General features: G+C 36.1%; 3 protein-coding genes and 1 pseudogene across 4 annotated transcripts; 1 reads left to right on the top strand and 3 right to left on the bottom strand.

The window, feature by feature from the left end:
• Positions 1-1,384: 1,384 nt before the first annotated feature.
• Positions 1,385-4,701, top strand: LOC111449687 (dnaJ homolog subfamily B member 1-like). Of its 2 annotated transcripts, XR_002711701.1 has the most exons (3): positions 1,385-2,045; positions 2,849-3,363; positions 3,978-4,701. XR_002711701.1 is itself a non-coding variant. In XM_023089688.1 (2 exons), exons 1-2 carry the CDS (start codon positions 1,540-1,542, stop codon positions 3,288-3,290), a joined length of 948 nt encoding a protein of 315 aa, XP_022945456.1. In that variant the 5' UTR covers positions 1,385-1,539; the 3' UTR covers positions 3,291-3,655. The 2 variants fall into 2 exon arrangements, 1 of the variants encoding a protein (XP_022945456.1); XM_023089688.1 differs by lacking the exon at positions 3,978-4,701 and having other exon boundaries at positions 2,849-3,655.
• On the bottom strand, positions 3,797-4,627 carry LOC111449688 (thioredoxin H4-like). Its single transcript, XM_023089689.1, has 3 exons — positions 4,416-4,627; positions 4,177-4,299; positions 3,797-4,076 (listed from the first exon to the last, which is right to left on the bottom strand). Exons 1-3 carry the CDS (start codon positions 4,551-4,553, stop codon positions 3,942-3,944), a joined length of 396 nt encoding a protein of 131 aa, XP_022945457.1. The 5' UTR covers positions 4,554-4,627; the 3' UTR covers positions 3,797-3,941.
• A 1,285-nt stretch (positions 4,702-5,986) lies between the features above and the next one.
• On the bottom strand, positions 5,987-11,381 carry LOC111449804. Its single transcript, XM_023089850.1, has 4 exons — positions 10,529-11,381; positions 10,240-10,412; positions 6,801-6,875; positions 5,987-6,689 (listed from the first exon to the last, which is right to left on the bottom strand). The coding sequence occupies exons 1-4, from the start codon at positions 11,208-11,210 to the stop codon at positions 6,294-6,296; spliced, it is 1,326 nt and encodes a 441-aa protein (XP_022945618.1). The 5' UTR covers positions 11,211-11,381; the 3' UTR covers positions 5,987-6,293.
• A 717-nt stretch (positions 11,382-12,098) lies between these two features.
• On the bottom strand, positions 12,099-14,712 carry LOC111449913 (annotated as a pseudogene).
• Positions 14,713-14,745: the final 33 nt, after the last annotated feature.

The following is a 14,745-nucleotide window of genomic DNA, read 5'->3' as shown; positions in this document are numbered from 1 at the left end:
TTTTTTTTTTTTTTTTTTTCTTACAAGTAAAGTTTTTTTTTAAAATGATTTTTATTAAAAAAAAAAACAAATTTTTTCTTATTATAATAATTCGAGTATATACTTAAACTAATTGAATTACGTTGATAAAAGTAAAATAGAAAATAGTATATGCGATTTTAATGATTTTTTAAAAAGATTATTCCAAATGCTTTTACCAAGAGAGTTCTATTTACCTTTTGACTTTTTTTTTTTTTTACATATTCATAATTACATAAATAAAACGTTGAAAATTTTATTTTTTAAAAAATATAATCTTTAATAAGATTTTATTCCTTTTAATGTGAATCTAGAAATTAAATAAAAAATACTTTTCATTAAAAGCAAATATTTCTCTTTAATTTCTAGATTCTCATTAAAAGCCATATATAATAAAAGAAATTAAAGATAAATAAGTCTATTTTCCTTGGGGGGGAAAAAAGAAGATATTTTTTAAAAGATTTTCCGGAGAATTAAAAATGGTAATTTAATATATTTTAATTAATTAAAAGGGGCCAGCTGGTTGAATGGTGAAAAATGACGTGTTTGGCTTATTCCGCAGCGGTTCCCACGGCGGCGACTGCCGACTAATATTCCAATTCCAAATTAAATGCATAATTTATTTTTATAATTTATATTATTAAATATATGTGAAAGTACAAAACTGTCCCTCTCCTCTCTCTTTCCTACACCCACCACTTATTCTCCCAATCACTACTTGACCGCACGTTCGATATTTTTTTGGAACCCTTTCTAAATCTTTTTTTTTTAATTATTATTTTTTTGTTAATTTGTTGAGTTTATTTTGAATAATTATTTCTTTTTCTGTGTATATAATATATTTTTGGCTTTATTAGACAAATATAGTAAATTGTGCCGACAAAATCATCATTAATATTTTATTTGATTTTAAAGGGAGCATTTTTGCATTATTTGATGAATTTATGAGTATTTAATTATAAAAAATATTTATATTCAACTATTGTATTATTTACTATTATTTTATTTACTCTAAATAAATAAATAAATATATATATATATATATATATTGATGAGAACCAACTAATAATTGATGATTTAGTTAAATTAAATTAATAAGAAAAACCTACCCATCCAATAATAGAAGGGTTTTTTTTAAATAAAAACAAAAAAAAGATAATATTTAAAAAAAAAATGATAATAAATAATAAATTGGGTGCCCGACAATTCAAAAGGAGAGGGGAGAGGGGTGACCCTCACGTGGATAAGGAGAATCGTCGTCGTCCATTCAGGATTGTCATTCACGCAAGTTTCTGTCACCGAGATGTGACGTTAGCAGGAAGAAAAGACATTTGACTTTAAATATATATATTATTAAAAAGCGAGATTGGAGAAATCAGCCACAATTCTTCCACTTTTGCTTTTTAGTTCCCGGAATTGAAGTCATCAGCTAGAAGAAGTTTGTTCGAGCTCTGGGAATTTGGATCCACATTTTGAAGGATTTGGAAGGATTTTGAGGGATCGAGGAGAGGTAGCTGTGTGATGGGGGTGGATTACTACAATGTGTTGAAGGTGAACAGAAATGCGAATGAAGAGGATCTGAAGAGGTCCTACAAGAGGTTGGCTATGAAATGGCATCCTGATAAGAATCCTTTGAACAAGAAAGAGGCGGAGTCTAAGTTCAAGCAGATCTCTGAAGCTTATGATGTTTTGAGCGACGCTAAGAAGCGTCAGATCTACGATCTTTACGGCGAGGAGGCTCTCAAATCTACTGATTTTGTTCCTCCGGCTAATTCCAATCCTTCTTTTTCCTATGTCCCTCGAGATGCAGATGACATTTTCGCCGAGTTGTTCGGCGGGGCTGGGAGTGCTAAGAGCCGAGGGTTTAGGGGAGAGAGTGTGTTTAGGAATGGTAAGGCGGAAGCTGGGAAGCAAACGAATAAGAAAGCATCGCCAATTGAGAGCAAGTTAATGTGTAGCTTGGAAGAGCTTTACAAAGGTTCTAGGAGGAAGATGAAGATTTCTCGCATTGTCCCTGATGAATTTGGGTATGTCAAATTTTCCTGCTCGTGGTTTCTGGCTCTTCTTTTACTTCTTTTGATTTTAATTGAAACAAAGATGTTGAATGCTAATAAATCTAATTTGTTTCGATTGTATCTAATGGTATCTTTGATGATGCAAGGCTTAATGGACGGAAATGAAGGAGAATATTGCGAAGATATTATTCTTTTTTTCTAGCTGCCTGCCTAGGATTATCAGGATATTGATACCTCTTTAAATGGCGAACGATCCCTTCTATTATACTCTTACCATTGATGTAAAGACGATAGGATAAACTAATATGAGCCAGTGGTTTGCAACTTTGAATATTATATAGCATAGCATGATATGTCAAATTCTTGTCTGCCTAAAGTAAAGACATACTTGTGTAGCTAATTGGATGATTCTGCGTGCTTTTCAGAAAGACAGATGATCATATGAATATCATGCTCTGACATAAACTTTATGATCAGAAAGGGAACTTGGTGCTTCTTCTTTCTTCAATGGCCACAGGACGCATCTATAACGATATTTTCTGTTGATTATGAATAATTAACATGCTTTTTCTTGATGAAAATTGGAGAAGAACATCATTGAATCGAATTAAATGAACATAAGCTTACTCTTCCTTTTTGGCATAATTGCAATCAAGCAAACACTTAACTTCATTGTGTGATGATTCGTCTAATACATTGGGTTTGTGTGACACCCTATTTCATTCTCTCTTTTCATATCTTCATTGTTCTTGCATAGTTTTCGTCTCGTCTTTCTCCTCGATTTAGGCTTGACATTCAAGTAACTTGTTTTGCAGGAAGCCGAAAACTGTTGATGAAGTGTTAAAAATCGATATCAAGCCTGGTTGGAAGAAGGGGACAAAAATCACTTTCCCTGAGAAAGGCAATCAAGAGCCTGGGGTCGCCCCTGCTGATCTTATATTTATCATCGATGAGAAACCGCATCCTGTGTTTGAAAGGGACGGTAATGATTTGGTAGTGAATCAGAAACTATCTCTACTAGAAGCACTAACCGGAAAGACATTGAACTTTACAACTTTGGATGGAAGAAATCTCACGACCGTTACTGATATTGTAAAACCGGGGTACGAGGTAGTGATCCAGAATGAAGGAATGCCCATCTCTAAAGAACCAAACAAGAAGGGGAACCTTAGAATCAAGTTTGATATAGTTTTCCCATCAAAGCTTACTTTTGATCAGAAATCCGATCTAAGAAGGGCTTTGGGTGGTTCTGATTAAGAAGCCGAGTCCAGGAGCGGTCACAACAACGAACCTTCTACGCAGGGGATCGACAATACAAGCTCAAAAACATGTAAATACTCGTCCTACACTCCAGAAAGAAACATTGTGCATATTAGAATCTTGGAGAACTGCTTGATTAATTCCTGGAAATATGATTTAGGGATTAAAATCTAGCATTCTTCATCCACTGCCCTTGTAGCCAAAAGTTAATTTTGACTTGATTATAATAATGTTGCATCATGTGATCATACATATTTTACATGGAAGTCTGTGTAAGATTATTTGTATTTTATTAGCTTGGAATTTCGTGTATACTGTGCATCATCTGGTGTTGAATAATTTATGCAGTGTCCTTTTTGTCATCCTTTCTAGCATATTATAAACCATTACCATCCTCTGATTGGTTTGATTGCAATCAATCGAACCAATCAAAACCATGTTCACTCTGCTGGCTGAGCTACCTGTCATTTCTTTTATGTATTTGTTTGAGTTTATAGAAGAAAAAGGAAGAAATCTTTCTGAACATAAATCATAAGGGCTGTCATAATAGAATAAACATCACATGCTTTGTTTGTTCTAGCAAACTAGATAATCCTGCTTCTTTATTACTGTTTTTTCCTTCCTTATTTAGATGCTTCATGAACATCATCAATATTTACTATATTTCTCAATCTTCTTTTGCAGGTCCTCCCTCCTGGCTCCGACCACTTTATCAACTACTTTCCCGTTCTTAAGCAGTATGAATGTTGGCATTGCCTCTACGCCATATTCCTTAGCGACATCCTGCGTTGTCATCCATTTTTTCAGCACATTCATGTTTCAACATACCCACTCAACCAATATCAAACACAAAGACAAGACAAGATTGAAAGCTCGACCATACCGTCAACTTATCGACGTCGATTTTAATGAACTCAACATCCTTGAACCTTGCAGCAAACTCCTTGATAGTCGGCTCCATGTGTCGACAAGGTGCACACCATGCAGCAGTGAAATCAATCACCATCTACAACAAACCAGCAGCACAAACAAATCACAAAGCAAAAAACAGCTGCTTGTCAACGACAAATCCGAAGCATGCATTATTTATATGTTGGAATGGAAAGTTCATATGAAATTTACAAGCTTGTTTGTTTCCTTCGTGGCTTCGTAATGAGCTGTCCACTCAGCTTTGTTGTGGCACTCGACAATGGTGGGAGCCTTTCCTTTTAATGATGTACTGGAAGATCTTGAACGTGGGGCTGTAAAGCTTGCTCCCATTTTTTGAAATTGAAGCTGGAAGTTCTTAAACTCAGGTCAGTTTGAGCCTCTTCTCTGAGAGAAACCCTGTTTGTGTTTATTACAGGTTTGAGCAGCTTCATATATAGGAGAAGAAAACAGTAAAAGGGGAAACTCAAGCTTTAGGGAATATGATTCCATCTGTGCAGTAATTTTATATTTTTTCTTAATTTTTGTGTTGTCGACAGAAAATGAAATTATCACCGTTCTTTAAACTCTTAAGTGGGTATTAACTAAGTTAATTAGGGACCAACGTCAGTTAAGTTGACAAATTTAAAGTAATTATACGAATTAAAATATTTTTTTAAAAGTTATTGTCTGCTCGTTTGGTATCTTTTGGTATGAACTACTTTATCAAAAATGCAGTGTCCAGACATAAATTGATCAACTTTTGACATTGCGGCAAAATACTAATTAATTAAATATAAATCAAGTTTTTTTTTTTTTTAGAATAAATTATAAATGCATGAACTATATTTTTATTGTATTAAAAAAATTATAATATGATGTCAAATCATGATATTATTATTATTATTATATTCTTTTATATATATATATATGTATACATAAAAAAAATAACCCTAAACATTTTGCCTTTATTCGTCTTATTATTTTATTCTATTTTCTTAGAAAAATAGTAGACCAAAATAAAATTTTGGGTTTTAAAGCTTGTAATTGAGATTTACTCGATTTTTAGATTTTTAAAAGAGATACTTTCAACGCTAAAGTTTGGATTGTAATGTTCATTCAACTCTTTAATTATTTTTTAATTGTACGAGGTGATTTAATAAAATATATTAATTTTATTTTTCGTTGGATAATTATTATGTGATGATGTTTTCACTTCTCATGTAAATACATTTGAATTTTAACTATTTAAAAACTATTTGGGTTTATAGGGTAAAAACTCTAGAAAAAAGTAGTAACAAAAAGAAAATGTGTTTTTCATTTTGTAAAGAAAATAGATATTAATTTAAATTTCATATATCAAAAAGTATATTTTGTATGAGATAAGTGATAAGTTTCTATTGTCCGGGAAAGAATATAAGCATAAAAAAAAAATAATAATAACACCAATGTGGTGCAAAATTACTTTTAACTCAAGTATCACTTTAAGCTTAGGTTAACTTAATCGATAAAACATCGGTTACCATTCCAATCCCACGAAACTTGGTATCAATACACAGTTGATTGAAGCTTTAAAATGTGAGGCCCAGCAGGATGCCATCTTTTGAAATGGAAATGAATATGCTTTGCTTTGCATATATGCGCCGCCTTTTTCCTGAGTTTCTCACTGTGCTACACTTTTATTGTTCTGAACACGAAATTTATTGTACTCAGAATTCTTCAAGGCAGAAGACGAAGAAGAGAATTATCTACAATATCAGACCTTGAACTGTTCTAAAACGATGTGGTTAAGAACTACGCAAACTCGATAACTAAAACGAGATAACCATATCATACCTTAAAATATCTAAGCATCATCATCAACTCACGTCCACAAAATAACTTAGGATCAAATGGTGGTTTGGCGATACCTGCCTTTTTATACAGCTTCCATTGGACCCATCAAAACTAGAACTACAAAAAGCAAGATGTTGGATTGGTGAATTCAACGAACACCGATGTCCAAATAGGGGAGAGGGAATAATGAAAAGCAACAGACATTCGAACCACCGATCCACTTCGGAGAAACACCCCCCAAGGACATTCATAGAATAATCACGAGGCCACGCCAATACTTGCAGAGTTGGGAGCACCTTGGGCTGAACCATGGCTGTTGTATGAGTGGCCGCCACCACCCCTCCCACCACCTCTTCCTCGACCATTATAGTAGTTCCTCTGGTAATAATTTCCTGACTGGTCATAGTATCGAGGGCGTCCATTCTGGTAGGAACCTCCTCCCCTTCCATCACCTCGACCTCCACGACCATTAGGGTATCCTCCTCTTCGGCCACCAACTCCACGGCCACCTCTTTGATTCATATAGGACCTTCGAGGAACATATTGCTGTTCTTTTGCATCTCCATCCCCATGTTTCAGCTCAAATTCTTCTTCTGATCTCACTTCTTGCTGTGATATGAGGAGTTCAGAAGAATTTCCGGCCTCCGGCATATCCTGCAAAGCAGAAGTTTCCAAGTTCAAATAAAGGCACACTCAGAAAGTATAAAAAATAAGAGAAAAACTAGAGTGAAGTACTGCAGAAAGATTAACAAAATTGGGGCATACCCTGGGCAACTCGTCAGCAGAACCAGGTTGATCATCACTGATATCATCTCCTTGCAATTCTCCCACGTCAACGTCCTACAGATTAAAGAGTTATACAATATTACTACTAAAATTTCCAATAGAAACAATTTCAGTAAGGTAGTAAAAGATTAACTTCAAATAATAATTTCAAGCAACTGTCATCCTTTAGATTGCGATGTCCAGTCAATTGGTCGTTCTGATTCTACAATAAAGCAGCAAACTTAACCACTAATATTGTGACACCTTTCTTTTCAAGGTCAACAACAACATAAAATATAGATATAAGCTTCAAAGAACCATAAAATGTTTGTTCACTACAAGATTAAATGGTCTCTGACACCTTTGAAAAGAAAACGTAAACCAAAACCTACATCCCAGCCTTTGACCATCGGTAGCCAAATTCCCAACATTTCTAAGAAGCAAAGCATGATATTTTCACCGTCCAAACTAGGGATAAAAAAAATGAACTCAAATCTCAGAAAATAAAAGGCCAATATTTATTAACTTCGCTCTTTTCCCTTTACAGAAAGAATATTTTTTTTTTAATGAATTAAATGCAGAAGGTATCCTACATGCATTGCTATTAACAAAAGGTAACGAAATGTCAAAACATTTATGTACAATTTTCTTAGGAAAAGTTTCAATCATTTATGAACATGGATGACCACTCTGCAAAAAAGCAACAAGCTAAAATAATTAAGTGGGCTAAGAAAAACAACAAAAAGAGAATATGATTCTCGGAGCACTTCCCTCTATATTTAGACGTCTGATGTCTTGAGAAAGCTTTCTCATCGATTAGGTAAAAGTTTATAATAAAAAGATTTATACTCCTCTCTATATTTAGAGCTTACAAAAATGCACATATGTGAAACAGACAGCATGGATATAGACACAAATTCAGTATCATTTTCTAGAAAATATAGGGCACAGACATGCAATGAAAATTTTCTAAAAAAATTTTAACATGGAAATTTTTTTAATCAATAAACTTATGCATTTACACACCTAAAAAAAATGGGATTGATGTATTTTATTCTCAAAAGTTCACTATTTTTTCCTTTATTACTATTTGTGTCCATTAATTATGCATGACAAGTGTTCGATACATGCTTAGAAAAGGTTGAGTTCATATACAATTTATATAACTAATGTGTGGCACATCAATTATGCTATCAAGTGTTAACTATGCATCTGATATGAACCAAGACATCTCAATCATACTCAAACGAAGTTGTGAAGAATGTTGTTCAAATTACCACAAAATAAAGACAATTTCTATTAAAGTTTAACTCAAGTTACAATCAATCAATTTCACATTAAGAAGAATCAAGTCTCATTTATGCAACAATGGCTTCAATTATTTATGTGTAGGTTACGTTTACATAGTGACTACTTATTGTACAAACTCTTGGAATACGTCTGGAAGGTCAAGGGTTTCATTTCCTATATAAAGTCTCATTTCCTATATAAAGTCAATGTATGTTATTTTTGTAGAGGGGAATTAAAAAATGTAGTAAAATTAGCATTTGTGCTTTCTTTAAAAGGCTAAGTTTCTTTGCAAGTCTACAGTTTAGATTGCATATTTAGAATCATTCAAGCTTGACACAATCGATCTTGTTTGTGGAGTGATTCAAATCTCAAACAAGTGTTTTTACCTTGTTATAGATTCGAATCACTCCACAAGTAAGATTGATCATGTCAAGCTTGAATGGTTCTAAACATGCAATCTAAATTACATAAAATTACAAAACACTCCACAAGCAAGATTGATCATGTCAAGCTTGAATGGTTCTAAAAACGCAATCTAAATTACATAGACTTACAAAACACTCCACAAGCAAGATTGATTATGTCAAGCTTGAATGATTCTAAGCATGCACAATCTAAACGGCATAGAATTGCAAAGAAACTTAGTCATTGGCCAAAGAAAGCACAAATGCTATTATTACCCTTTCACAAAGATAACATACATGGCTTTATATAACCTCAAAATGAAACCCTTGACTTGGGACATTTCAAAAGTTTGTAACTTTCATATTTTATGACCCTAATTAGCCACTATGTAGATGTAACCTATTTCAAAAGTTTGTAACCTTCATATTTTATGACCCTAATTAGCCACTATGCAGATGTAACCTAAAAATAAATAAAGAGGGCTTAAAAAGGGCTGTGCGTAAATGAGAAGGGCTTAAAAAGGGCTTGTTGCGTAAATGAGACTTGATTCTTCCTAATGTGAGATTGATTGCAACCTGAGTTCAATTTTAACCGAACTTGACTTTATTTTGTGGTAATTTGAACAACATTCTTCGTAATTTCCTTCAAGTTCATATTGTATGACTGAGATGTCTTCCAAAATGAGAAAGGGTATTTACCCTAGATATATTCTCCATAAAGCTTTCTCCTCTATGTAGTTTCTCCAAATTCATGAACATGGCTCAAATCTCCACCATGTCGAAGGTTTACTTACATTTGCATAGCTCTATCATTAAGGCACGACTCCTTTCTTCAAGGTCAGAAGTTTTAGTCCTTACCCCACTTTTGTCGTACTACAAAGAGAGAAATTCCTTAGTTTAAAACTACCAATAGCTCATCCTCCCATAGTTGATGGTGGTTCTGTTTTCTTCAACTAATGATAGACAGTGGGCATGGAAATGAAAACTTCTAAGGTTTTGGACAAGACAGGGTTAAATGGGCCCATGTCTAAACAAGAAGGAATGGGAGTACACGAGAAGGGAGAAAACACAAGCACTTTCTACAAATTCGTGGATAAGTCACCCTTAATAAGACAGCTATTCGTCTTTAAGGCAGGCACAAGCAAGAAGTTAGATTGATCGCTAATCTTAGACCTTCGCATCAAATAAAACAATTACTGTCTTCAAGCTTGTAAACTTTAGCTGCCTTTCAAAAAAAGATACCATGACCATCTGCTAATCGGCCTAAATGACATAAGGCATTGGGAAAAAAGGACAAATCTAAACAACGCTAGAAGAGTGCGAGGAGGAAGGTAAGGTGGCTTCAATTAGGATGAAGGAAGTGCAATTTTCTTAGAACTTCTGACATACTTCCATCGACATCAAGACAAGCTTCAAGGGTTCTTTTTTTTTTTTTTTTTTTCCAAGAACCTCCCCCTGTAGTTACAAAAATATTTAATGGTTTTCAAGCTCCACAAATCAATAGGAAAGTTTCTTATCTTGATCAAACACACATAGGAAAGGACTATCCTCACCTTTTTAATAGAACTTTCATTCCACTACTCTAACTACAATTTTAAAGAGAGTTTGGTGAAAGGCATTAAGCTAAGGAAAGACAATGCACGATAGATAGAACAAAATACATGACAATTTTACATGATAAATTCATTTTAAGGAGATTATGTGGCAGATAAGTAACATCATGCGGTATGAGAAAGTAATAATACCGTTTGTTGAAACTTTGCAACAGAATCTTCTTCATGGACAGCTACCGGAACCTGGAAATTGGCATAGTTTCCTGCAGCAACAGCAGCTACTTCAACAGGACCTTTTATCTCAGGCGTGGTAGTGAAGTAATCCGACGCCATTATCTTGTGCAGCCTCTCTCTCAAGTTCGCATCTACAAAATTGTATTACAAGTTAACACCACACCCAAATTGAAAGAACGAAACTAACCGAACAAAACCAGCAAAAAAGATATCGAGTAGAGATTAGAAAGAAAAAAAATAACAATACAAGTAACATCCGTGTTGGGCCCAATAGACTTGTCTGCCTTCGTGAGCCAAAGATTAGCGTGCTCGATGCAACGCTCCAACGCAGTCTTATGCGGCAAATTCGAATCTACGGGACGTGAGATCAGTAGCCCGCTCATCGTCGATATCAAATCCAGATCCCTCTCGGCCAGAAGATCGGTAGCATCGTCAGTGACATAATCGTAGGTGAGGCAGCAACCCCTCTCGTGCGTTCTCGTAAGCATCGTCGAAGTGAAATCGCTTTGAGACTTGACGTCAAACAAAGAGCCAAAGTAGAGGAGGTTTAGAAGATCTTCGACAACAGCGTGCTCGTCCTGGTCTTTCTCGACACTGGTCTTGTCATCCACAACCTCCGAAGGTGAATCATCGGTTGAAACGGGTTGAGGGGAGACACTCGCCTGCTGGCGTTGAACAGCCAAGTTGATTTCCTCAGAGACAGCCGACGCAAGCGGTGGGCGAAGCTTTTCAAGCTCATCGATTAGGGCAGACACAGTAGGTTTAGAACGAAGGACTTCCTCTTGCTCTTTGTTGATGGGTTTTCCTTGAGCAATAGCCTCCTCCATCTGAAGAATGCGATTATGCTTCTTGCGAAGGGCGCGGAGACGCTTGTTGATGACACTGAGGACGGGTCCATCGGAAACATCGGAAGGAACGGGAGACGCCATTGTTACCGGCGAAGTGGTGGTTGTTAAATCCGGCGAAGTCGGTGATAAAAAGGATAGCCGTCGGAGCACCACCAAGCTAGGTGGTGAGAGGGTAGCAGTAGAGCGAGGGTTTTGAAAGGTTTCTGCGAGGGGAAAAAGAGGATGATGTGATTGGGCGAAGGAGGCGTTCAATTTAGGAATAAAGGGTTAAAATCGGTGGATTATCTTAATCCAATTTTAGTAAATATATTCTAATAAAATTAATTTTAGTTCTAAATTAGTTAAATTGGTTTTATAATTTTCATTTTCACGTAATAGCCGAGGATATTTAGCCGCTTTATTTAATATTCTGTATCATATTTGACTTTCACTTTTTACCATCAGTAAATATTTTATAATATTTAGTTTTATGTTACCATTCATAATATTATTATAATCTATATGTTCTCTATTTTCTTTATAATTTATTTGATTATATAAGTGATTATAAATATATAGCTGCTGATTAGTAGAAATGATTTTAGCAAATATTTTCATAGTATAAGATCACTTGAATTTAGTAACTCAGATCACTTTTTCTACGTAGTTTTAAATTGAGTCTTTCCCCTCTAGCCTACCGCCACCATCCCCTAGCCGACCCATATTCTCATCAACAAAGACGATGATAACAATAATAATAAATAATATTAAGTTGTCAATTCAAACATCAAATTTCTTGTGTTAGACGACTCTCCACAATAGTATGATATTGTCCACTTTGAGCATAAGCTCTCATGGCTTTGCTTTGGGCTTCCCCAAAAGGCCTCATAGCAATGGAATGTATGATATTGTCCACTTTGAACATAACTCATGGCTTTGCTTTGAGCTTCCCCAGAATGCCTCGTAGCAATGGATAACTCACTTATAAACTTAATCATTCCCTAAATTAGCAGATGGAGACTTTCATCATCCAACACCTTGTACTGATTAGGCGAGCACAATACACAAACAAGAACAAAGTTGAAAAAAGCAATTCCAGCAACAATGCAGTAGTAATAATCAACTTTGCCAGCATTCAGATCGTTTGTGAGCCAATCGGCCTTTCTATGGCCGCCGCTTGTTTTGTGAATAATTATGATAATCGAAGTGCTCACATAGCTAGCAATGGTGAAGGAGATTGCGAGAAGGGCATTGGCCATTGTTCTCAAATGCTCTGGAAACTCATTGTTGAAAAACTCCATCTGCCCTATAACGCTAAAGGCCTCACACAGCCCCATCAGTATGTGCTGAGGCGCTAGCCAGAAGACCGGCATTTGTCGATTTCGATGCGCCAAATGGTTCAAACCTACCGTTAGCGGATATTGTCCGCTTTTGCTTGTTATGTATCGCCGTTAACCTCACGGTATTAAAACACGTCTGTTAGAAAAAGGTTTCCACACTTTTATAAGAACCCATTTCTAATGATGCAATCTACCCCCTTAGGGACCCAACGTCTTCGCTGGCACACCGTCCAGTGTCTGGCTCTTATATCATTTATAAGAGTCCAAGTCCACTGCTACATATATTGTGTGCTTTGGCCGTTATCTCATTTATAAAGATCAATAAATATGAGAAGGTACTAAATTTCTGACCTGCATTGGGCAGTGAGGGAGCTTTGGGATGACAACAGTTCCAGAGTCTAACTGAGGATCATAGAAGGTTGCGTTGTCAATGGCTCCATGAGAAGGGAGCTTAAGCTTCCGTTTCTTATATGTTCCAACAACTTGAGCAAGCCAAGTAAAAACACTTCCCTCGGGCTTCATATAGACATAAACACGAGTGCCCAAAAAGAAGAGTACGATGACACCAAACATGAGCAGTGGGAATGGCATAGCCCAACACCCAGCTGACAGAGTCTTGGACGTACACAACCACAGTTGCAGTGAAGACCAAAATGATGGAAAAGGTGGCGTAGTACCAATTGTAGAAGCTGCCCAACCCTTTTCTTCCTTTCTCCGTTGTGGTATCAAATTGGTCCACGCCAAAAGGAACACTACATGGTCTAATCCCGCCTGAGCCAATGGCTAAAAAGCAAAGACTCATTATTAGAAAGCCTAGTTGCGACTCGTCGGACCTTTGCATTGGCTCGTTGCCTGAAGCGGCGAGTCGCATTCCGATGGATGCAACTGTGCTATCCATGCCGTCAATGTCAATCCCGCCATTCCCTATAAATCAACATTGAATTCAAAATCTTAAATCAAAAGAATGTGACGAGGCAAATGGGTTTGTGGCTTAACTATGAACATGCAATTGAGTAGAACAATTACTCACTAATACAAAGAGGACTCAGCCATAAATGCCAAACGTTAGAAATTACGAACCTCCACAATGGCATGATCTTGTTAACGAACCTCCACAATGGCATGATCTTGTTAACGAACCTCCACAATGGCATGATATTGTCTATTATGAAGATAAGCTCTCATAGCTTCGCTTATGATTTCCCCAAAAAGGCTCATACCAATGGAGATAATGTTCTCTACTTATAACCTCATGATCTTCCTCTTAATTAGCCAATGTGAGACTACTCCTTTCAATAATTCTCAACAATCCTCCCCTCAAACAAAGTACACCATAGACCCTCCTCTAAGGCCCGTAGAGCCTTCAAACAACCTCCCCTTAATCGAGACTTGACTCCTTCCTTTGGAATACACCCTTTGTTCGACACTTCAGTCACTTTTGACTAAATCTTCAAGGCTCACAATTTTTTTGTTCGATATATAAGGATTCTATTGACATGACTAAGTTAAGAGCATAAGTCTAATACCATGTTAGAAATCACGAACCTATGATATTATCCACTTTGAGCATAATCTCTAGTAACTTTACTTTTAGTTTCTCCAATGGCATCGTACCAATAAAAATAGTGTTCCTTACCTATAAACCAATATTCTTCCTCTTAGTTAGCCAATGTGCAACTACTCCTTTCAATAATCCTCAACACGAGGAGAACTCAATTCAATTATCAATTCCCAATATTCATCTAACCAGCAACATCACAGCCAAAGTCAAATATATCAACTAGGGGTCCGCCAAAAACAACGTAATTTCCCTTCTAAGGTGTAGGGTTTAGGCACAGCGCATATTCCATTCAACAATTTACAGATTCAACAACTTGAAACTCCTATACAATCATTTCAATGACGAACTTAATAGTAAAGTAAGAATAAATACCAAAAGAAAAACTACGGATCCAAGTGCAATGGCATCGGAAATGAAAGCTCCAACCAGAGGAGTACATTTACTTGCAATCGACCAAGCGTTGATTAAACTAGTCGCACAAACTTGATTCAAAATCAACAAAACGGAACAGAGAGAGCGAGAGAGAGACCTAAGATGTAAGGCATGGTCTTCCATCCACCAGGCTTTCTTCGAGGCTGGTTCTGGGATGAAGAAGCCTTTCTGAAACCGCCATTGGAGCCGGGGTTCTCATTCTCAGTATCCATCGGCAACTGAGAATGAAAATGAGAGGGAGTGAAGGAAGTAAAGGTGAGCGGGAACCGCTAATCTCGACGTAGCTGAACAAATAATTTTTAAA

Source organism: Cucurbita moschata, unplaced genomic scaffold (genome assembly GCF_002738365.1).
Source record: "Cucurbita moschata cultivar Rifu unplaced genomic scaffold, Cmos_1.0 Cmo_Scf00011, whole genome shotgun sequence".
NCBI classification, from domain to species: Eukaryota; Viridiplantae; Streptophyta; class Magnoliopsida; order Cucurbitales; family Cucurbitaceae; genus Cucurbita; species Cucurbita moschata.
Note: the sequence above shows the minus strand (reverse complement) of the source record. Positions and strands in the feature narration are given on the sequence as shown.